This window comes from Brassica rapa, chromosome A09 (genome assembly GCF_000309985.2).
Source record: "Brassica rapa cultivar Chiifu-401-42 chromosome A09, CAAS_Brap_v3.01, whole genome shotgun sequence".
Taxonomy (NCBI): Eukaryota; Viridiplantae; Streptophyta; class Magnoliopsida; order Brassicales; family Brassicaceae; genus Brassica; species Brassica rapa.
The window spans coordinates 9,229,071-9,253,328 of NC_024803.2; the positions used below are offsets into that span (position 1 = coordinate 9,229,071).

General features: G+C 28.9%; 2 protein-coding genes across 2 annotated transcripts; one reads left to right on the forward strand and one right to left on the reverse strand.

The window, feature by feature from the left end:
* Nucleotides 1–1,344: 1,344 nt before the first annotated feature.
* Nucleotides 1,345–2,305, reverse strand: LOC103838359 (mitochondrial import inner membrane translocase subunit TIM9). Its single transcript, XM_009114790.3, has 2 exons — nucleotides 2,089–2,305; nucleotides 1,345–1,728 (listed from the first exon to the last, which is right to left on the reverse strand). Exons 1-2 carry the CDS (start codon nucleotides 2,181–2,183, stop codon nucleotides 1,542–1,544), a joined length of 282 nt encoding a protein of 93 aa, XP_009113038.1. The 5' UTR covers nucleotides 2,184–2,305; the 3' UTR covers nucleotides 1,345–1,541.
* Nucleotides 2,306–6,805: 4,500 nt separating this feature from the next.
* Nucleotides 6,806–13,981, forward strand: LOC103838360. Its single transcript, XM_009114792.3, has one exon. The coding sequence runs from the start codon at nucleotides 11,488–11,490 to the stop codon at nucleotides 13,717–13,719; it is 2,232 nt and encodes a 743-aa protein (XP_009113040.1). The 5' UTR covers nucleotides 6,806–11,487; the 3' UTR covers nucleotides 13,720–13,981.
* The last annotated feature ends 10,277 nt before the right edge of the window (nucleotides 13,982–24,258 follow it).

Here is a 24,258-nt window from a genome sequence, read left to right on the forward strand (position 1 = left end):
AATATATTATTTTATTTATAGATTTTGAGAAATTTAAAATAGATAATGATTTAAAACTTTTAAAATAATTTAAATGGGTTATCCAAACGCGAACCAAACCCGCAAAGATCCGAATCAAACTCAAACCAAATTTTAGAAACATCCTAACAGGGCTTAAATCTTTGACTCCGAAAATCCGAAACACAAACCGATCAGAACCAAACCCGTATGGGTGCCCGAAATCTCATCCCTATTCATTATTATATATCGTATACTGTCATCATATAATTAATTGTATTTTATATTTACCATCATATAAGTAATCATATAATTAATAGTATTTTATACGTACCATCATATAAATAATTACATATATTATATTTATAAAACTTAATAGGAAATATAAAAACGATAATTTGAGTTGGTATTTCAAATTGGGCTTTGTATTGTATTTTTATTATATATATTGACAACATTTTTGTATAATGGTTATTGAAAAATAGTTTAGTAAAAATCCATTTTTGAATATATGTATTAGTTTTTAATCAATTTTTGATATAAATCAACTTTAAATTATTATTTTGATTTGAAATATGTGTATAAAGTTTAAATTTTGTTTTATGGTTAGTTTAGAAAAGAAAAAGTTTTAGGCGATTAGATTGACCCGTTTTCGTATATTTTAAATCTCGCCCAGATAGATAGTTTTTTATAATATGATGGACTTTTAATTTTTCTTAAAAACATAAGCCCATTACTTTTTTTTTCTTAATACTACTATCTTTGTTTCCAAACAAAATTAATTTTTTTTAAAAAGACTACAATTTATGTTTCTAAACACTCCAAATTTTTTTAATAGTCCTATTCAACTCTCCAAACACTCCAATTTTGTACTTGAGTTTTAATAAGATAGATGGGTATCGGTTCGGTTTCGGATAAAACGGGTATCCGTTTAACCCAAATTATATGTTTAAAAAACATAGATTTGTATCTTCTGAGGGTTGAACCCGGGTTGGATAGGCAAAACAACAATTGTTATACCACTAGACTAGTTCAACTTTGTTGTATTTAATACATGTTACTGATATATATACGATTTCTATTTACTTTTCCTTAAAAAAATAAAAAAAATAAATAACAAACTGGTATATAATTATTTTATTTTGCACATATTTATATAATTCACATAAGAAACGGGTATCCAGAACCGATCCGAAACTGGTAGTACCCGATCCGAAATCCGAACCGAAATCTACTAAGTACTCATTGGGTATAGAATTCATTTATCCGAAAAACCCGGACTCGATCGGTTCCTATCCGAATCCGAACCGAATATCCGAAATCCCAGCCCTAGTTTGGTCACTAGAATACCGATATGAAATGATTATTCATAGAACCTTTTGAAATGATTAATATTCAAAATCAGATACAAAATAACTTCAAAATACACGAGTATCATTCTCAAAGAACAGTATTGAGTAGTTGTCTAAACCACTAAAAACCGGTTTATTCCGTGTTCCAACACATAAACCGGACTAAAAACCAAACCAACACAAGTAGACACTTCAGTCTTGAGTTGGTGCGTTCTGATTGAGCTCAGAAAACCGCTGACCAACACGCATCGTGTGCTTGAGGAACTTCTCAGCGCACCGCATAACACAAGTCTCCTCTTGTTTCTGAAGAGTCTTGCGCGTAAATGAATCCACACAGTCCACGAAACACCTCTCCACCAACGAATTGTACATCCTCAAGCTGAAAGTTTAGCAAACAAAGTTACGGTCTAAAAAACAAAAAAAAACGGATCGATTCTAGCTAATGCATATAGATTGTTGTTCCATTAACGTCCAGAAGCAGCGTTTGATTAGCTGAACTGGTTTTAAGGAGATCTTTTTCTTATCAGCTTCACATTTCAGACAACAAGCTACAGGTTTCAAAGCTGGTTGCGAAATAAGAACCATGTGAAGCTTCCTAAGGTTCAGACAGCAAAAAGACAAAAATGGAACAGAACAAATCTCAACATACAGAATCAAGACTATATAGATCAATACAGACCGAGTTTCTATCTATCGGTCGGATCTGTAAAAAACACAGAGAGAGATGCAGAAGACGAACCTATCACGTAGCTGAAGCTGATCGATCATGGAGGCCATTTTCGCTTTGTCTTCTTCAGCAAGACCATCGAGTCCAGCCATCATGCTCGCGTCCATTTTTCCTAACCCTTTTTTTCTCTTTCTTGGTCTAGATCAGCAGTTCTTCGTCGCCTCCTTTATTCTATTTTCATTCTTCGTAAACCCTAGTGACCTTCTTTAGTGGGCCTGATGGGCTTAGTTTCTGACATAAATGGAAAACTTTGATAAATAATGGGCTTAACATGTATAAGTTTGGTTTTAATCCTTACTAATAATAAAAGGGACCTTTTGAGGCTCCATAGAGCGTCCACATCAGCAAAAAAACTTCTTCCGAAAGATGATACGTGACATAAAATATAGTTTTACATTTTAATATTACTAATTTTCGAAAATTATAAATAATATGTAAACATACAGCATAAAAAGATGGAAAAACTACATTAAACATATGTAAGACTACCATTTTTCACTAAAAAAAGACATCTTATCTCCATAATGTAACATTACTATTTTGTAAAAACAACATTATATATAATTTTGAAAATAATAAATAATATGTAAACATACAATATAAAAAATGAAAATATTACATTAAACATATGTAAGATACGGCTTATCTCCATAATATAACATTACCGTTTCATAAAAAAAACATTATATATAATTTGAAAAATAATAAATATATGTAAACATACAACATAAAAAATAGAAATACTACATTAAACATATGTACGATTACCATTTTACATTTTTATTTTAAATAAATAATATGTAAACTTTCAACATAAAAAATAGAAAAACTACATTAAACATATGTAAGACTACCATTTTTCACTAAAAAAAACATCTTATCTCCATAATGTAACATTACTATTTTGTAAAAAAAACATTATATATAATTTTGAAAATAATAAAATAATATGTAAACATACAACATAAAAAAAGGAAATTACTAATAAAAGGGACCTTTTGAGGCTCCATAGAGCGTCCACATCAGCAAAAAAAACTTCTCCCGAAAGATGACACGTGGCATAAAATATAGTTTTACATTTTAATATTACTAATTTTCGAAAATTATAAATAATATGTAAACATACAGCATAAAAAAATGGAAAAACTACATTAAACATATGTAAGACTACCATTTTTCACTAAAAAAAAGACATCTTATCTCCATAATGTAACATTACTATTTTGTAAAAACAACATTATATATAATTTTGAAAATAATAAATAATATGTGAACATACAATATAAAAAATGAAAATATTACATTAAACATATGTAAGATACGGCTTATCTCCATAATATAACATTACCGTTTCATAAAAAAAAACATTATATATAATTTGGAAAATAATAAATATATGTAAAAATACAACATAAAAAATGGAAATACTACATTAAACATATGTACGATTACCATTTTACATTTTTATTTTAAATAAATAATATATAAACTTTCAACATAAAAAATAGAAAAACTACATTAAACATATGTAAGACTACCATTTTTCACTAAAAAAAAACATCTTATCTCCATAATGTAACATTACTATTTTGTAAAAAAAACATTATATATAATTTTGAAAATAATAAATAATATGTAAACATACAACATAAAAAAAAGAAATACTACATTAAACATATGTAAGATTGCCATTTTACATTTAAAAATAACAATAATATGTAAACATACAACATGAAAAAAATGGAAAAACTACATTAAACATATGTAAAATTACTATTTTTCACTAAAAAAAAATAGTTTATCTCCATAATGTAACATTACCATTTTATAAAAAAAAGAAAAAAAAAACATAAATATAACTATTTGACTATTTGTCCAAGTTCTTCTTTAAAACATTGCCGTTTTACATTAAAAATGAAAAAATACATTAATATTTAAACATCTATCATAAAATAAAAAAAATAGATATTAATAAAATATAAAGTATAAGAAAGAGAAATACACAATATATAGAAAAATAAATAATAAGTAAATATTATAAATATATAAATATACGAATTATATATACAATAATAAGTAAATGCACAATTTTAAAAAAATGGAAAGAGTACATTAAATATTAAACATCTATCTTAAAATGGAAAATATAGATATGAAGTAAATAGAAAGTATAAGAAAAAGAAATACACAACTTAAAAACAATGGAAAAAATTATATTAAGATTTAAACATCTATCTTAAAATATAAAATATAGATATTACGCAAATAGAAAGTATAAGAAAAAGAAATACACAATTTAAAAAAAATAGAAAAAGTACATTAGTATTTAAACATCTATCTTAAAATGTAAATCTATCTTAAAATATAAAATTATTATTAAATAGAAAGTATAAGAAATAGAAATACACAATATAAATAAAAATTAAATATATAATATAAGTAAATACCCAATTTAAAAAATGGAACATTACATTAAGATTTAAAAATATATCTTAAAATTTAAAATATAGATATTACGTAAATAGAAAGTATAACAAATAGAAATATACAATTTAAAAAAATGGAAAACGTACATTAAGATTTAAACATCTATCTTAAAAAGTAAAATAGAGATATTAAGTAAATAAAAAGTACAAGAAATGAAAATACATATACAGGAAAATATATAATAAGTAAATATGTAAATCTATAATATATGAATTATATATATAATAATAAGTAAATGCACAATTTTTTTAAAAAAATGGAAAAAGTTCATTAAGCATTAAACATCTATCTTAAAATGTAAAATATATAATATAAGTAAATACACAATTTAAAAAGAAAGGAAAAAGTACATTAAGATTTAAATATCTATTTTAAAATATAAAATATAGATATTACGTAAACAAAAAATATAAGAAATGGAAATAAACATTTTAAAAAAATGGAAAAAGTACATTAAAATTTAAACATCTATCTTAAAGGTACATATATCTTAAAATGGTAGTAAGTTATATAAAAATGAAAATACCACATTAAACAAAAAAAAATTAAAATGTACTCCCTCCGTTTCAAAATAGATAATGTTTTAGAGAGTTTTTGATGTTTCAAAATAGATGATGTTTTCATATTTCAAGGTATCTTTTAACTTTATCAAAAACTGTGTAACCAATTATATTTTGTAGTATGTTTTGTGATTGGTTGAATAATTTTTAATTTATATTTTAGTGATACCTTTTAGATAAAAAACAAGTGTTTTAATATTTGTGTCCCAACCTAAAACTTCATTTATTTTGAAACAGAGGGAGTCAAGAAAGTCCATACAAAACTCATTATTCCATCAACATCAACCTCATACTATCAAGGAAAACTTCAAAGCACTCGAGCAAAAAAATGGTTCCACCATCAACTATTGCCGTCCCAAAAACCTTTAATGACTTTGAAATAGATTTTTTATAACAACGAACTTTATGTTAGGTGGATTCATTGTTGGGAAACCCGCAACTTCCAAAAGCCAAACTTATTCATGGGAATTGAATTGCTTTTCATAGACTCAAAGGTATTCTTACAAATTTAAATTAATCTAATCCATCATTTTATTGTTAATATTCATACTAACTATTTCATGATCAAACTATTACAGTTAATAACCATTCAAGCATTTATCCCGAAACACTTCCTTCCACGCCGAATCAGGTATTGGTTCATGTTGGTTTAGTATTGTTTTTGGTTTATTAACACGTTTAGGATGGTCCTATTGTAAATATAATTTAAGTTGGTTTAGCATATATTATGCTTAAAATAACTTAAATTAAATAATAGTAATATTATGCTTAAAATATAATTTTAAAGAGTTTTCAAATATAGTTTATATAACATTATAGGTGATGAATTTAATTATTAAATTTGTTTATTACTTAAAACTAAGTTATTTTAAAAACATACTGAGTTATAAATATCAATGATGGATTGGTGAGTATAACATGAAGACAAAAATATAAATATTTTATTTTCAAGATAAGAAATTCAGCTTTTACTCAGTTACTCAATATATAATATCTTAAATTATTTTTTAAAAAATATACATAATTTATATATATATAGATTAATCTTCCAAACTTAAACTATTATATTATATATGAATAATGTTTTTAAATAAAAATAATTTCTGATTTAAAAAATAAAAATAAAAAACAACAAATGGTTATTTTCAACTAATGGATATAATTTACATTATACTATCATTTAACAAGTATTAGATACGTTTTGATATATCATTATTTTCTATTTTCAGAAAACAATAAATTGTTAAACATCAATATCATCTAGGTTAAGTATACGGACAACACAAATTCAAACATCACAAAAAATATTTACATAAACATTATAATACAATAATTTAATAAAAAAATACAATTAAAAAAGAATAGTTATATACTTAATATCTGAAAATCAAAGATATTTTTGCTAAAATTGTACTTACCTGGCCAAGGAGATCGACCATCTTTTTACGGATCGATTGATTGTTGAGCATGTGGTCGATCCGAAAATACTCAACAGTTTAATTTAATATCTAAAACATTTTTGTTAACACTCAACAGATAGTTTTGCTAAATATGATAACTAGATAGCCAACAAAATTACAAAAAATATTTAAATAGTAAAAATTATGTTAATTTAACGTGTTAAAATTTAAAAATAAATTTTAATTATGACATGCATCTTAACATTTATATAAATATATATCATAACCTAAATATAAATAATTTAACAACTTAAATTAGAAAAAAATAAAAATGCCCGGGCGTAGCCCGGGTTAATCCCTAGTCAAGATGAAAGAAACCAAGCCTATCAGACTCAATAAAAGAAGATCTAATAGGGTTTGACAAGTATTTTTGGAAATTGATAGCAAACCATGTTTATCGGGGGAATAATAACAAAGTATTTGGAATATGCAAGTGAAAGTATAGTCGTTTTAAAATGATCTACAACATATTTAAAAAATATCATTTCCCGTAGCTAAATTATTCCATAAACTTAGAACATCCACATTGATTTTTTTTTTTTTTTGAAGATACGTCTATCACCAATTATTAATATTTAAGTAGAAAAGTTTTTAAAAATGAACTTGAGAGGAACATATTAAAATCTAATTTAGACTTACGTCGAAAAAATCTTAATAATGATGGTGTTAGAACAAAGTTAACTATTGCATGTGTAACATTTAATACGTAACAACACTTCAGTCATAAATTAGTAATAGTTGTCCCTACATGAGCAATCATTCATAATCTTAATGGTTATATTTGTAACACCGTATTTTTTAAGTTGAGAACCAAGGCTCAAGTTAAGAATGGTGGACTCAACTTTCTTTTGGTGGGATCCATTGACCTCTTTCAGATTGTTATACACCTATCTTAGTTTTGATGGGTCTAACAGATTTGGTATTCTTCTCTTTGCCATGGTTGCGGAAATAAGAGGAAATGGCCTTTGGTAGCTATCAATGGCAGATGTAGAATTATTTCTTATGGAGGCAAATCACATATATTATACAAAGTTTCAAAAATTTATGGTGGCACTCAGGACCGGCTCTGGACCATGCTAAGTGATACATTTGCAATAGGCTCCCAAAGTTTCTGAAAAAAATTACATACAAATAGGTTCTAAAATTTTTTTTTAAACCTCCAAATTTGTAAAAGAAAAAAATTTGCATAAATCCAGCCGCATGTCCCCAAACTTTCAGGGCCGGCTCTGGTGGCACTTGCCACCTTATTGGCTAACTTACATCCGCCACTGGTCGTATCATCTGCTAGATCAGATAACCAGGTTAATCTGATTACCACAAGCACCTTCTCATCAGAATCAGATTAACCTTTATGGTGCATTGATGGTACCCGTCAAAAACCATTCATCTCCAAGGCTATTGGGAATAGGGTCAGGGACTCTAAACCGCTGCAGCTCTGCTCTCCTTTAATCTGGCACAAGGCTATTATCCTCAAGCATGCCAATGCGACCACCTCTTGGTTATTTATAGGGGTTTGGATATTGATAATATGTATTTGCTATGTGGTTTATTGCCGGAATGCATGAACCATTTTTTTTTACTGCACCTACTCTCAATCAATCTGGAGAATAGTCATGTCAAGGCTATCTATCTCAAACACCCCTCACCGATGTCATGAGCTTATCAACTGGCTTCTCTCTGCGCAATTAGATAGGAATACAAGACTGGCTGCCTATCAGGGATGGCAGACTACAATCTATACTATTTTGCAATATATAAATGATCGTTTCCACTGGGGATCTCCATCACTCCTTCACAACTTGGACACCGAATTCTTGATACAATCAAGACAAAGTGCTCAGCCATGGTTTCGTTGGGACAAAGCTGGGAATTTTGCTTATTACTTGTTGGAGTACTCCACCATAACATCTATAATCTGTTGCTTTGTTATAATCCACTATCCGACCACTGATCCTGTTATTCTATTTCTGCTTCTTCGCTTCCTTTGCTTCCTTTGTAAACTTTTTTGAAAAATAATAATAATTCAAGAGAACCTTTTGACAAAAAAAAATACTGTACTTTTACACTTAACATTCGTACAAAAAAAAACTCCGTATGCTGTATTTAAATGAATCAGATAGAAAACAATTAGTTTGTTCAAATTGATTTAGATGCAAATGCATTATAATTGTAAGTGGACTTGACATGGTAACGTTGTAGAGACTTGGTTCGGCTAGTGAGTTGAGACGAAGAAGTTATTCTTCTTCTGGTGTCCCCTTTCGTATTTCTCGTGCCAAAGATGCAACATTTTCGATCCCAAAAAAGGAAGTGTCTTGGTCTTTCTGATTGCCAAATAGCAGTCAAGATGTCATATCAATCCGGAGAATCGGAGATTATCTACTATCGACTTAATGTATCTAGACAATCTGAATTGAAACACAATTTAATAACATATATAATTAGGGACAATTCATATTTAATACATGGGCTCATCTATTTATACTATAGTACGATAAATGTCTTTTTGACTTAACGATCGTATAAGTGCATTATACGATCGTACACAAGAAGGTGGGAGACAGGTGTGACGTGTGGCTATACTGACACTAAGACATTGACCAATTAAATACGGACCCCTACTAATCTCCACTTGTTTACTTTAATTATCGTTTTATTTTAGTTGATTTTCTATATTTTGTTTCTCCCATATTATATAGTATCTTTTTACAAAAAGATTAGCCAATTAAAAATAGTAATTGATATCGATTTCTCATAGTTTATAGATCTTATGAAGGCATTCGATTCCTTGTGCATGAGAGGCTGGTTAGTAATATATATATAAGGATACTATTAGTTATAAAATAGTCAAGAGATTGACAGAGATAAGTTAAATACTGGGACTTCCAAAAAAAAGAAGAGACAAGCTCAATATTGGATATTCACCTAATTTGTATAAATAAGAAAAAACATAAAGCAATCTTAAATCAATGCGACATTTAAATAAATGAAATATTCAGGGTTGACAAAAAAAATGAAATATTCAGACTACAATCTACAGATAGTGCTGGAGACCAATAAAATTAGTGATAAATAATGTGTCAAGTACATAGTACATATATAAGTTATAATCTACATATTTTTGTAAACTATGAGAATTTTGGGCAAGATCTTAATCTTTCTATAAGTTTGGGACCAACTTTTGCTAATACATGATAGTATAACATAACGTATTTTCCCACGGGAATCAAACTAAACGCATAACAAAACCAACTATTTGTGCTAACTGCTAACCCAATGTCTAACGCACCATTAGTATTTTTTCCTTTTACCATTGGTATTATTTGCATACATATGTTCTTTTTTTTTTGTCACGAAAATTTGCATACATATGTTCAAAAATCAAAACCCCACTACATATCTTTATAAACAAAAAGATTCAACAATAGATAACACATAACTGTATAAGCTAGTAGAAGTAGAGTATATATAGATAAGTCCAATAAAAGTTGGGTAAATAACTTTATAGACAAGAAAGTAGAGTTAAGAGAACAACGAAGAAAAACATGAAACGAGTGTTGTAACTTGTAACGACCATGAGACTCACGTATACCACATTAAGACAGTAAAAAGGAAGAGTAACAAAAGTCGTTGCGTGTGGAAAGAGTGAGAAGTCAAAAATGTTTCATAAAAATGCGGTTATACTAGTTTGTGTACATGTGTTTATTGCTTGAAGTTTTCAACCATATTATAAAATCCAGTAAATATTTTTACTGAAATGAAATAATTATTTACTGGGGGAATGTCCTTTTGGTCAACAACACAGAGACACACACAGTCTTCACTTCCTCTGTCACAGACTCACAGCACAGTCTATAGAAACAAATTAAATTCATAGGTTGCCCAATTATACCCACATTCTGAATATATCCCACATAGACAACAAGACACAAATGGAAAACCCCAGTCATCATTCTTGTATTTCTTTCCTTTTTACATTAATAATTAAAAAACAGCGAAATCAATTAAATTCGTATTTTTACTCATTTATTAACACTTTCACACAATTATCTACTTTAAACCATTTAATGATTTTGTACTAAGTTTGTGAACCTGCTGCTTATGCTTATGTCATGAATGATTTCCCTAAACTGTAATCATATGGGTGGTTACCGGTTAGTTCACAACACGAATTATACCATTTCAAAATTCTTAAGATACCAAATTTGATTACGTTGATAGTTGATACTATATAATAGTGCAAATTATTATTTTAATATATGCACAAATAAAAATATTAAAATTAAGGAAAAGAAGAAACAGACGAAGACCTCTTCCATACAAGAACCCAACAATTCACCTAACAAATATAAGAAGAAAAAAAAAATGAAACATCCAATATTTTTTTTTTGAAAAAGTATTATTTATTTTCAAAAAAAGTTAATAATAATTAATAAATAAAGAAAACGTTTATGTAGAGCGTGAAGTAAACGTACCAATGAGAGAGATGTGAGAGAGTCTAACATCCAATGCTCTGTTTCCTTCTCGTACGACGTGGGCCTCTGGTCTCAACCTTGTTCCTATCAAACGTTCCCTTCAATGTTACATTTTCACTCCACGCGCTTACCTACAACGCGTGCGATTCAAAACTTTCCTCCCTTATTTTCTTCTCCTCTCTCCTGTCTCTATTCTCTGAATTTTCTCAGTTTCTTAAAAAAAAACCCGAAGAAACACGATCAGTGAGAGCAGAGAGATAGAGAGAAAGAGGAAAAAGATCTTTCTGGGTCTGAACTACACCATGAGAAATCACCGGAGCTCCGATTACCTCCGGTCACCGGCGAGTTTCCCGGCTAAAATTTAACATTCTTTTTTTTTTTTTACATTTTTTGGTATTAAAACGAAGGAGTTTGGTTGATTATAGAGTTGCAATGTCGACGACAGCTCAATCGCAGTCGCCACAACCGTCATCAGAAGAAATAGCGTCGAAAGCGCTACAGAAGCGTTACGAAGGATTAATGACGGTGAGAACAAAAGCAACAAAAGGCAAAGGCGCGTGGTACTGGACTCATCTCGAACCGATCTTACTACACAACACCGACACTAACCTCCCCAAAGCCGTCAAGCTCCGTTGCTCCTTATGCGACGCCGTTTTCTCCGCCTCTAACCCTTCCCGCACCGCCTCCGAGCATCTCAAACGCGGGACTTGCCCCAATTTCAACTCTTTGCCCAAACCCATCTCCACCATCTCTCCTCCTCCTCCGCCGCCGCCTCCGCCGCCGTCTAGTCGGAAACGCAACTCCTCCGGTGGAAGCTCCGTCGAAGCTCCTTCGCCGTTAAATCATCTTCCTCCCGGGTCTTACCACGTGACGCCTCTCACCGTCGTTGATCCGGGGAGGTACTGCGGCAGAGAGTTGCACTTTCCGGCGGCTCAGCCGCATTTGATGCTTTCCGGTGGAAAAGACGATCTGGGTCCTTTGGCTATGCTTGAGAACAGTGTGAAGAAGCTCAAGAGCCCCACGCAGACGCATAAGCTAAGCAGAGTTCAGATAGACTCGGCGCTCGCTTCTCTCTCCGACTGGGTGTTCGAGTCTTGCGGTTCTGTTTCTCTGTCTGGTCTCGAGCATCCGAAGCTGAGAGCTTTTCTAACGCAAGTCGGGTTACCGATCGTCTCACGGAGAGAGTTCGTCGCCGGAAGGTTGGATATGAAGTACGAGGGTTCGAGAGCTGAGGCTGAGTCGAGACTCGGCGACGCAATGTTCTTCCAACTCGCTTCCGACGGGTGGAAGTTCGAAAGCTCCGGAGAGAATCTCGTGAGCTTGATGGTGAACTTACCCAACGGGACGAGTCTGTACAGACGAGCTCTGTTTGTTAACGGAGCTGTTCCGTCTAACTACGCTGAGGAAGTTATGTGGGAGACGGTGAGGGGTATTTGTGGTAATTCACCTCAGAGGTGTGTTGGCATTGTTTCGGATAGGTTTATGAGTAAAGCTTTGAGGAATCTCGAGAGCCAGCACCAGTGGATGGTTAACCTCTCTTGTCAGTTTCAAGGGTTCAACAGTTTGATTAAAGATTTAATTAAAGAGCTTCCTTTGTTCAAATCCGTCTCTCAAAGCTGCTCGAAGCTCGTCGGTTTCGTGAACAGCACGGCGCAGATGAGAGACTTGCTGTGTAAGTATCAGTTGCAAGAGCAAGGAGAATCTAGACTGCTGTTTTTCCCTTTGGAATGTTCGTTGTATAGTCTCCTTGAGGACGTGCTTAACTCGGCTAGAGCGATTCAGTTGCTGACGCAAGATGATGCGTGTAAGGTTGCTATAATGGAGGATCATTCGGCTAGAGATGTAGCTGAAATGGTTGGAGATGTCGGGTTTTGGAATGAGGTAGAGGCGGTTTATTCGCTGTTGAAGCTCGTTAAAGAGATGGCTCGACGAATAGAGGAAGAGAGGCCTTTGATAGGGCAGTGTTTACCCCTTTGGGAGGAGCTAAGATCAAAGATAAAAGATTGGTACGTTAAGTTCAATGTAGCTGAAGAGAATCAAGTTGAGAAGCTCGTTGAGAGAAGATTCAAGAAGTGTTATCACCCGGCTTGGGCTGCGGCGTTTATACTTGATCCACTTTACTTGATAAGAGACAGCAGCGGGAAGTATCTCCCTCCATTCAAATGCTTGTCGCCGGAGCAAGAGAAAGATGTTGATAAGTTGATAACAAGGCTTGTGTCTAGAGACGAGGCACATATTGCAATGATGGAACTGATGAAGTGGAGAACCGAAGGGCTTGATCCGGACTATGCAAGGGCTGTTCAAATGAAGGAGAGAGATCCCGTTTCAGGGAAGATGAGGATAGCTAATCCACAAAGCAGTAGACTTGTTTGGGAAACTTATCTTAGTGAGTTCAGGTCATTGGGGAGAGTTGCTGTTAGGCTTATTTTCCTTCATGCTACTTCTTGTGGGTTCAAATGCAACTCTTCTCTTTTGAGATGGGTAAACTCTCATGGGAGATCATCGCGTGCAGCCATGGATAGGGCACAAAAGCTAGTTTTTATATCAGCCAATTCGAAGTTCGAAAGGCGAGATTTCTCCAATGATGAAGAGAAGGATGCTGAGCTTCTCACTATGGCTAATGGTGAAGATGTTGATATTCTCATTGACACATCCTCGGTGTGACTTGTTAATTTCTTACTTCTTTTATGTTAGTTTTCTTTAGAACTTGGCCATTTTGTAGATTGCTTGAGTTCTTTTCTTTAATTTCTTTTGTTGCTATTACTTGGCTCCTTTTAGGAGGTGAGAAAGAGAGCCATATCATTGTATTTCTATAAGCCTATTTCGATCATAGTTTTAGGCGATTTTCATTGTCCTTTTTCGATTGTAGCAATGATCTTGAGATTGGTTTTGGAATTCATAAATACAAGAGCCATATTACCATTTAAATAATTTGTGTTTCTGCATAAGCTTGGCTTGAGTAGTGATGGAATATAATGTCAAACGACTTCTATTTAGGTTTCTTGTCGTGTCTTAATCATCAATATGTTGGTTCAAAACCTCAAAGCTTGTAGTTAAGAACATTAATGGCATCAACAGAAGATTCAACGACAGCTTCATCTTCTCTATAGGACATTGTAATGATCCCTTTCTCTGTCTCCTTTGTTCTTTTTTCACTAGCGTTAATATTCTTTAATCATGACTGAAACCAATGTCTTTCCATTTCAAGAAATTGGATTAAAAACCTTTTTTAATTTGAATTTTCACGTTTTTTCTCCATCATAAAATGATAGTTTCTCTTGATGTCGACGACGAGGAAAGATGTAAACCTTTTTGTTATCCAACCGGGGTTTTCGCTTTCACTGCCCATATGATTATGATTTATCTATCTAACTATCAATTTACCCTAGTATTTTTTTTCCTTTTACATCCTTTCTCAAAAAAGAAGAAGATATATATATGTGGATCCCCACAAGGAAAGCTAGTTTAGTGGGAGGTTCTTGCATCAAATCATAGCTTTTTTGATGTAATATTGAAGTTCTGAAAGTGAAACTGTTGAAGTAGAAGAACAATCTTAAAACTTAAAAGCTTAGACCCGAAATTCCAAAACCTTGTTTGTTGTTGGTTGGGGATTACAAAAACTTGATTTGGTTTTCATGGATAAAGCTCAAAGATTCGATTCTTGTAGATCTTGTAGCACAATGTGTGTTTACCCATACTTTGTTTTGTTGTGAATGGTTAAAAAGGTCAAGTCTTTTGTCCTTTTAACCCAAGCTCATGATTTGTAGTTTTGTACTATATATATATGACCATTTCTAGATTTTAAGAGAAAAGATTTTTTTTGCGCAAACCCATGATGTTATGATCTTGTAAATAAATTACAGTATAAGAAATAAAAAGTCAAGAACTGCTGTTTGAAAAAGTTTTAGTTGTTGTATATCTTTTGATATGCAAATCTAACCACCATAAGCTTTATCAATAGTACTGAACTTTGAAATTCTAGTGGTGAAAAATGTCATAAGGAGACTGACTCGACAACTAAAGTGAAACTACACAAATTAAGTAATAACTAATAACAGAACCACCAATAAAAATATAATAAATAATAAAATAATGAATATTTTTTTAAAAAAAAAAAAAATATATATATATATATATATATAACTATTAAGAATGTAAACAAAACACACATTCATTTTGGATGGTTTTTTTGCCAGACAAATAGATAGATCTAAGTACTCTCTCCCTTTTTTTGTATGACAATGCCTTGTCAACAACCATTTTCTTACAAATATGTATGTATCTATATTCTTCAGCATAAGATAGTATTGATAGTTTTCCAACCGGCGAGTACTAATCGATCAATTTGCAAGTGTTGAAAGTAATTGTTATGGAGTGCAAACAAATTGGATTGCTTTTAAATTATTCATCAATAATTCATTTTTACTTGCCAAAGGAGGGGTTAAAAACCTAAAAGTATATATCAATAATTATACCCCACAAAACAGCATAATATGAAAAGAATACACTTTATTTTTGTCTTGCAAACTTTATACTTGATTGGTATTAGATTCACCTTACCCACCTCCATTAGCTGTTGATCTCAAGAAAATTCAAAACTCGTATATCTACAGAAAATGTTTTGACTAGAAACACAAATTATCTCAGTGTTTATACTTTATACAAATACATTAATAGTGAACACTTCTAAAAACAACCTTTAAGAGATTATTAATACTGAATTTTTATGTTTTAAATACCATCATTTTAAATTTTTTAATTAATATTGTAAATATTATGAATACAGCTATCGATAAAACCTTATAATTCATATTTCATTTCAAACAAAGAGATCAAAGAAACAATGTTTTACTAAACAAAGAACACCAACCTTGAAATATGTATATATGAGTGTACATTTTAAAACTTTGGAAATCATAATTTAAAACTGTTTTGATAAAATAAAGTTCATCGATTACTGTTTACAAAACAATTTTTAATATGTTATAAAAAAATTCATTCTAAAAATTTAATATATTTATAGTATTTTTCTTTCATTCTTTGAAAAGGAAATTTATACATATATATACAATTATATATTATATTTTTGTGTCGTATAACTTTCTAATAAGATAAACATTACATGGTTTAATCCGTCTCCAAGAGTTTCACCAAACTTAACAATTTTATCAACTTCAGTGTTTTAATACAATACAAATTCTACTGTATTAAAACACATCTATATTATTAAAACTGAAGTACACTTTAGTAATGGTTGGAAACATGAATAGTACTATAACTGAAAATTGTTTGGAAACGAAGATAGCAGTACTACATTAATTGTATTTCCATATTTCACTCATATTAATTATATTGTCTTAACAATATTTCACATCATTAATTATATTACCATAATAATAATAGTGTGGATTTTATTTAGTAGTTAATCAATATTAGTTTTGTGTCAATTATAAAATCAAAAAAGTAAAATAACTGAGTTTTGCATAAGGTTAAGCGTTTGTTTTAATTTGTTTTACTATAACATTTTTTTTTTCAATCAGTGGAAAATTACGTAGCCAAAAACATAATTCAAAAACATGTTTAGTGAATAAAATCATAACTTAAATCAAAATAATAAAAATGAATTACATTCATTGTCACTTAATTTTTCACTCAATATAATTGCTTACTAAATAAAAAAAACTCTTTCAGTTTCACTTAATTTAGCAAAACACATAAAAATATCATTTATATTAGTTTATAAAATCAGTTAGGCATGAACACTAAATATCTACTTAGGTACGAGTCGTTCCTTTCGGGTATCGTTTTATTTTGTTTTAAAATTACTCACTCCTTGAATATTATAAATTTATGTGTAGGTTTTGAGTTGAATTTTTTTGAGTCTGGATGAGTTTGGTTCTGATGTATATGACCCTAAAATATCTAAATAACCAATGTATTTGAAACGGGTTTGGATATTTGTACCAAAAATAACCATATTATCTGATTCGATCCGGATCTTTTGAATACAATTAGTTATATTACAACATATCTAAAATATAAAACACTAATTATGAAAAACAAATATTAATGTATAAAAATATAAGTATAGTTTTATTTTAGTAATTTCATTAATTATATTACTTTAACAATATATCACATCATTAATTATATTTACCGTAAAAGTAATAATGTAGATTTTTATTTATTAGTTAATCAATATTAACTTTGTGCAATTATAAAAAAAAATAAAAATGTAAGATAACCGAGTTTTGCATATGGTTAATAGTTTGGTTTAATATGTTTTACTAAAACTTTCTTTTGTCTTAGTTCCAATTGGTGAAAAATTACATAGCAAAACACATAATTCAAAGGCATAGTTTATATGAACAAGATAATAATTTAAATCAAAATAATTAAAAAGTATTACATTTATTATCACTTAATGTTTCACTTCATATAACTATTTTATTAAATAAAAAATTCTTTCTATTTTTCTTATTTTTGCCAAATATATAGAAAAAGTTTTCTTTTTAATCTATTTGCAAAATCAGTTAAGTATGGACATTCGGATACTCATTGAGGTACAAGTTGTTTCTTTCGGGATTAATTTTTTTGGATTTTTAAATTAGGCGCCACTTGGATATTATAAATTTATGTATGATGCTTGAGTTGGATCCTCTCGGGTCTGAATGATTTTGATTTTGATGTGTAGAAATATAAAAATATTTAATTAACCAATGTATCTGAAAAGAGTGTATATTTGTACCAAAAATAATCTTATTCCCCGATTCAAACCAAATATTTTGAATACAATTAGTTATACGACGACACATCTTAAATATATAACACTAATGATAAAATAACAAATAATTTATAAAACCGTAAAAATTAACACCCGCACGGGCGTGCGGGTCAATCTCTAGTATTGTATTAAAACACTGTACAATTTTAGGATGACTAACTTTTTAAAATATACAAATATTTCTAACCGTTGTTGTGGTTTTTTGTTAGGTTAAATTTTTTTGGTTTAAAATACTTTTTCAATTTTTAGTTTCCATCCAAAATTTGGATTTTAAATAAATTATTGTTTAAGGATATGTTTTCTTTAACATTGTTTGTGAAACTTTGGTAAGTAAACGTATCTCCTTCTTATTTTAACATTTTAAATCTTTTATTTAAACTTCTTAAGTTTTTCGGGTAAATTATTAATTTATTTTTCTTTAAAATTTTCCAGAAATTATTACATATTACAACGGACGGCAACATTTTGATGAAGTTCAATAGTTTACAAATTTTGAGAAAGGTTAAATATTTTATTATATTATACTGTTGTAGTTTTAGCTACAACACTAATGTTATAGACTTCCACAAGTACATTTTTGACAAGAAATTAGTATTGCTGAATCAATAATTAACAATATATATATATATATATATATATATTACATACACGCCAAAGAAAGAAGTAAAAAGTGACGACCTCAAAAAAATAGTTGGAATTATTGATTTGGTATTCTGGTGGTAAGACAGAATTTCCTGTCGGCAAATGCTGACTTCTTACCAAATTCTCTTTCATTATTTGAATTTTATTTTTAATCACTTAAATTTCATTTGTATAAAAGGTTTGAAAAGTTGTAAAGATAAAATTATAATGATATGGTAGAGGACAATCTTTTCAAATTACACAAGAATCTCGTCCTCTCCCAATGCTCTTTCATCATTATACAAATCTATTTTTGATATATAAATAATATATACATATAAACAAGTAAAGTAGATTCGTTTTTCTGTGACATGTTTTTTTTTTATAAAAATGACGACATACCCTGTTAAATGTGGTAGAAAAATGCATTACTATTGGTGGTTATCAGCTGTTTTGAAAACTGGACCGGACCAGCCGGTCGAACCGGTCCGACCGTGACTCGTTGAAGAAACCGAGTTCGGTTCGGTTTAAAACCTGGATTTGAAAAAACCCGGTGAAACCGGTAAAATTGGTGACCCGGTTCAACTTCAAAACCCGGTTATAAAGAAATCAACATATAATAAATATTTTTTCAATTGTTATTAAAATTTAAAATTTTGTAATTAATATTTAACTTTTACTATTTAATTGGTTTCATTTTAATTCTAATTTTATAAGAAAAATGTTTAATTTTTTTTTGCTTTCATATTCTATTCTCATGTTTTATATTCATAAAATTTAATACTTTTAGCTGTAAAATAAATAAATACATAATTTAGACGATCAATCATTTTTTTAAAATCAATTTCAGTTGATATACTATTCACTTGTTAACTGTATATATAACTAAACTTATAGTTATTGTTTATTATTTAATTAATAAAAGAGAACATAGAAAATATTATATGTATAACTACATTTTAGATCTAAATAGTGTAGTTATATATGATTGTATATATTTATTTATTTTTAAATATAAAACCGGTCCAACCACTCAACCAGTAGCTATATATATGGAGTCGGTATCCAGTCCGGTTTAGAAACATTGGTGGTTACCTATATAAATATAATCAGTCTTATTACAGGTTGTAATTATTTTATCTGTAGTTTATTTCACCTGGTAATTTGTGTGATCACTGCTTATCTGATTAAATAATGAGACAATATATACTTTCTTGACATTAAATTTGATGATTACGCTAATGTCCTTGACATATGGTACAACGGACAGAGATCATTGCTCTTATGTATGTATCATTGCTCTTATGTATTATGTATATCTAATTTCCTTTCTATGTTTATATCAACGGTAAAACGATTCAACATATGATCATCCTAAAACGACTATACCCATCATAATCGATAATTTACCCATCATAATCGACTGAAGCAGTTCTTAGTGTAAGAGATCATATCACGACATTCTCTCATGATCTCAAACTTAATGTATACCGTTCTATTTAGGAACCTTCTGTAATTACTTAACCTAGACTAGTCTCCTCTCTTGTTTATATTCTGCCTCCTATTGTAAAGTTCATATATATATCGTGATATGATCTCTTACACTTACGGAATTCGTAACGATAGAAACTATGTGAACCTTTTAAAAGTTTGATATATTAAAATTTAGTTTCATAATGTTGTTAAAATAATTGAATTATTACATAAATACCATGTGGTCTGAATTTATCAAACAAGAGATTGATTTCTATTATATGTTTTAATTAATTTCCATTATTAAATAATGTGAGATATTACTATATAGTCTTAGAAGTTAGAACGTTTCTTTCTTCTTCTTTTTTGTCAAAGAGCAATTTATTTTTGGTTTAAATGTTTCAAAAGAGCAATTCTAATAGAGAGTTGAGCTCCCAAACCAAATATCTCAAGCTATATTATCCTTTTTATTGAAGGGATTTCATCATAGGATGAAAATCCCTTTTCAAAATACTTAATTAATATGTTTAGCTCTGCTCAGTTATAAGTTTTGAGAACTCTTGTGAGAATTCCTCCTCACTAATTATGTTCTTAACAATAGCCGCTCAGTGAAAATGCTTTTTCTGCTGACAAAAAAAATAAAAATAACAATAGCCGCTCAGTTACAACAGTAATTTTATAAACTCTTGTGAGAATGCCTTTTCTGATGTCGACAATCCCAAGTTTAACTAGGAATCTCACTGAGTACACGTTGTCATGTATATTCACTGAGTACACGTTGCTGAAGGAGTAGTAGGAGTAGCAGGTTATAGCTTACAATGTGTAAGAATACGTATATATAACGGCTTCGTTGATCTGACAAGGTCGTTTGTGTTTTGGCACGTGAGGTCAAACATCCCAAGTTTAACTAGGAATCTCATTGGGAACATGACGTGATTGTCTCAATCTTAATGACGTTATGTATCTCAAGTTCTTGAAGAACATATCAAATTATTAAAAAACATTTTCAACAGATTTGTACAGAAATTATTGTATTCGTTTTATTAATACCAACTAATAAATAGTTAACGTAAAGGGTACATGTCCCTTGTTTTAAATGTTTAATTTGAAAGATAGTGGTGATTTTGAGATTTCATTGTTTTTGATTTTTGAATTTCAAAAACTTAGTATAGTCCATTTTTATTAGTTTAAAATTTTCAAAATTCATTCAAATCTCTTGTAGTTTAGTTATTATTGATTCTCTAATTCTAACAAAATCTAGTGTTCTTGAGAGATGAATTCTATTCATTTTTACTCATAAGATTCAACTTTCAAAATATTATATGTAACCTTGTTATTTTCAAAATTCATGTGATAAAAAACTAGAAAACAAGATAACTATTCTTACCAATATCTATTGCACCTTTAATCCAAATTATATGTCTAAAACTATAATTCATTACATTTATATACTTTTACATTTTTAGAATATATAATTATTTTTATAAATAATTATCATTTTGAATATAAATATTAAAAATTACATCTATAATATTAATAATTTTAAAATAAAATTTTTAAAATATTTTTTAAAAAATTGAATTTTAAAAAGAAAATTTGAGAGCCAAATTCTAGGTTACGCAAACAAACCTGAATTTAGAAAATATTTTGAAAACAAAATCCAAAATTATTAAAAAGTTAAAATTTGAAAACATATTTCCAAATTATAAAAGAAACTTATTTATTCTCAATTTTTTTATTATTTTATTACTTTTATATATATAAAGCAAAGGGTAAAATCATCTTTTGTGTTTTTCATGAATTGTTTTGGTCATTTTTCTCTTTGAATACTCTCTTTGTGACAAAAACTTTAAAATGACTATTTAAGAATTTTTTTAAAAAATTTTGTATGTATCACTATTATTTTCTTTTTAGTTTGAAAGAAAAAATAATAATAATGCTATATGATTTATAAAATAAATAAATTGTATATTTACTTTACAAAAAGAATGATAGAAAATAGGTAATACAAATTCATGAAAATCTATACTAATTCAAAAAAGTTATGATCAAATTTCATAAGTCGATGTATATAAATTTTCACAATTCACATAACTTTTAAAATCTATCAACTCTTAAAATTCACAAACTCTACACAAATTCATGGAGAAATTACATGTTTACCACTTTCATGGTACCACTTTTCATTTTTACCATCACTAAGAAGACATTTTCAAAAATACATTCTTCATTAAGTGGTAAAAGACTCTTATACTCTTGTTATTTATATATATAATAAATCATTATTTAAATAAAAAATAAAAAATAAAAAATAATAAAAAATAATAAAAAAATAAAAAAATAATAAAAAATAAAAACAAAAAATAAAAACAAAAAATATAAATTTTATGTTTTCGAATCATAGTTTTTCAAATTCAAAATTTTTTATAAATTTTTTTTTTTAATTATTTTTTTCGAATTTTTTTTTTCAAATTTCTTTTTGAAAAACGAAAATTATGTTTGAAACTATTTTTAAAATTTTTTAATATATTTTTTAAGTATTTATTTATATATTTATTAAGTATTTATTTATATATTTATTAGAATCCTAAATTTCACATTCCAAAAACCCTATCTCACCCCACCCCTCAACTCTAAACCCTAAGTCTAGATTAGTTAATCCTAAGGGTATAATTGTATTTTATCCTTTATTAAAAGTAAGAGTAAAATTGGTTAGTGTGAACATGAAAAATGGTATTATGAATGTACCTTTTGGAACTAGATGCTTATAATTATTATATTGTAAATTTGTCATTTTTTTTGTCAAAGAAAAATAATATGTTATGCCAAAAAAAAAATGTCATACAAGTACGTCCTTACATTGTAATGTTTTTACCATGATATTACACAGAATAAATAATTGAGATTTGTAACTCTTTTTCTTTTCAAAAGGGAGATTTGTATTTTTTTTCCCTACTTCATCTATAAAAATACATTTTTGTTCTGCCTGAAAATGTATTTGTAAAGTAGTTTTATTAATATATAATAATATATAAATGGGTTTCTTAGAAGTCCATATTGTTACTCCATGTTTTAGTTATATATTTTTAGACCATTTCCAATGTATTTCTTTATTTTTACCTCTAAAATAGAGGAATTCTATAATAGAGGTGGGTTTTACTCCAATGTATTTCTCTAAAATAGAGATCTCTATATATAGAGCAAAATATAGAGGAATGCTATTTCTTCCTCTATAAATAGAAGAGAAAATAGCAATTTCTATTTTAGAGGCAAAAATAGAGATTAGTTGAAGTGATTTTGCCTCTAAATACTATTATAGAGATAGAAATAAAGGTGGGTTGGAGATGCTCAATTGCTAGAGATGCTCAATTGCTAGAGATAGATAGTATTATTTGAAATGAGGGACCATTATTACTTACGAGGGGTTGATACGAAATGCATAATGATAAAAAGAGACTGTGACTTATGTCTATCTGAATTATGATTTTGAGTAATATTATAAACATTCATTATACTTTCTTATGGAGCATGTGATGGAATTATTTCCTCTAGATTTCGTTGTTTGCAAGCAAATCATGAATCAACACTATCAATTACAATATCTTATAAACATATAATCATACTCTCATTAGCACCATAAACTAACATTATTTTTATTAGTAACTTGTTATGTGAGTTAATGTTGTAACCAATCATCACAAAACTTGTGGTTATTTATTTTGTTTTGTTAAAAACGTATGATCTTTTACTCATACAAAAAGGGGTGACGTATATTTCTCATTTTCAATTATAGTTCAATAGCAACAACGCCAACATTTTTGAAATAGTATATCAGCACCAAAGTTCAGATATGTAATGTTTAATTTTAATATAGTTAATACTTGTATAATAATTTGAAGGTCAGTATAGGATCAGTATGCAGATATATATAAAACGTGTTACGATAAAGCTATAGTTAAGAGAGTGACTGAGAATCTGCTCTCTTTCATAAGTGATGTTTGTTTTTGAGACAAATCACGTTTATATCGCCTTTTCTTAATTAGGTATGGAAGATTCTACTAGTTTGACAAATATATGAACTAAAGTCAGTTTTGCTTTGTCGTTGTATGTGCTAATAATAAGTTAGTTTAAAGAAAAACTAGATTTTAATCCGCGCTTTTAAGCGCGGGTTTGTTTTCAAAATTAAATATATATTTAAATAAATTTCTACATAATATATATAGTGTATAGATTTGTGTACATTTATCCGAAACCACGAACTAAACTGTAGCAAACTGAAGAAGAAAAACGAAACCTACATTAAACTGACTTTCATAAATAATCGA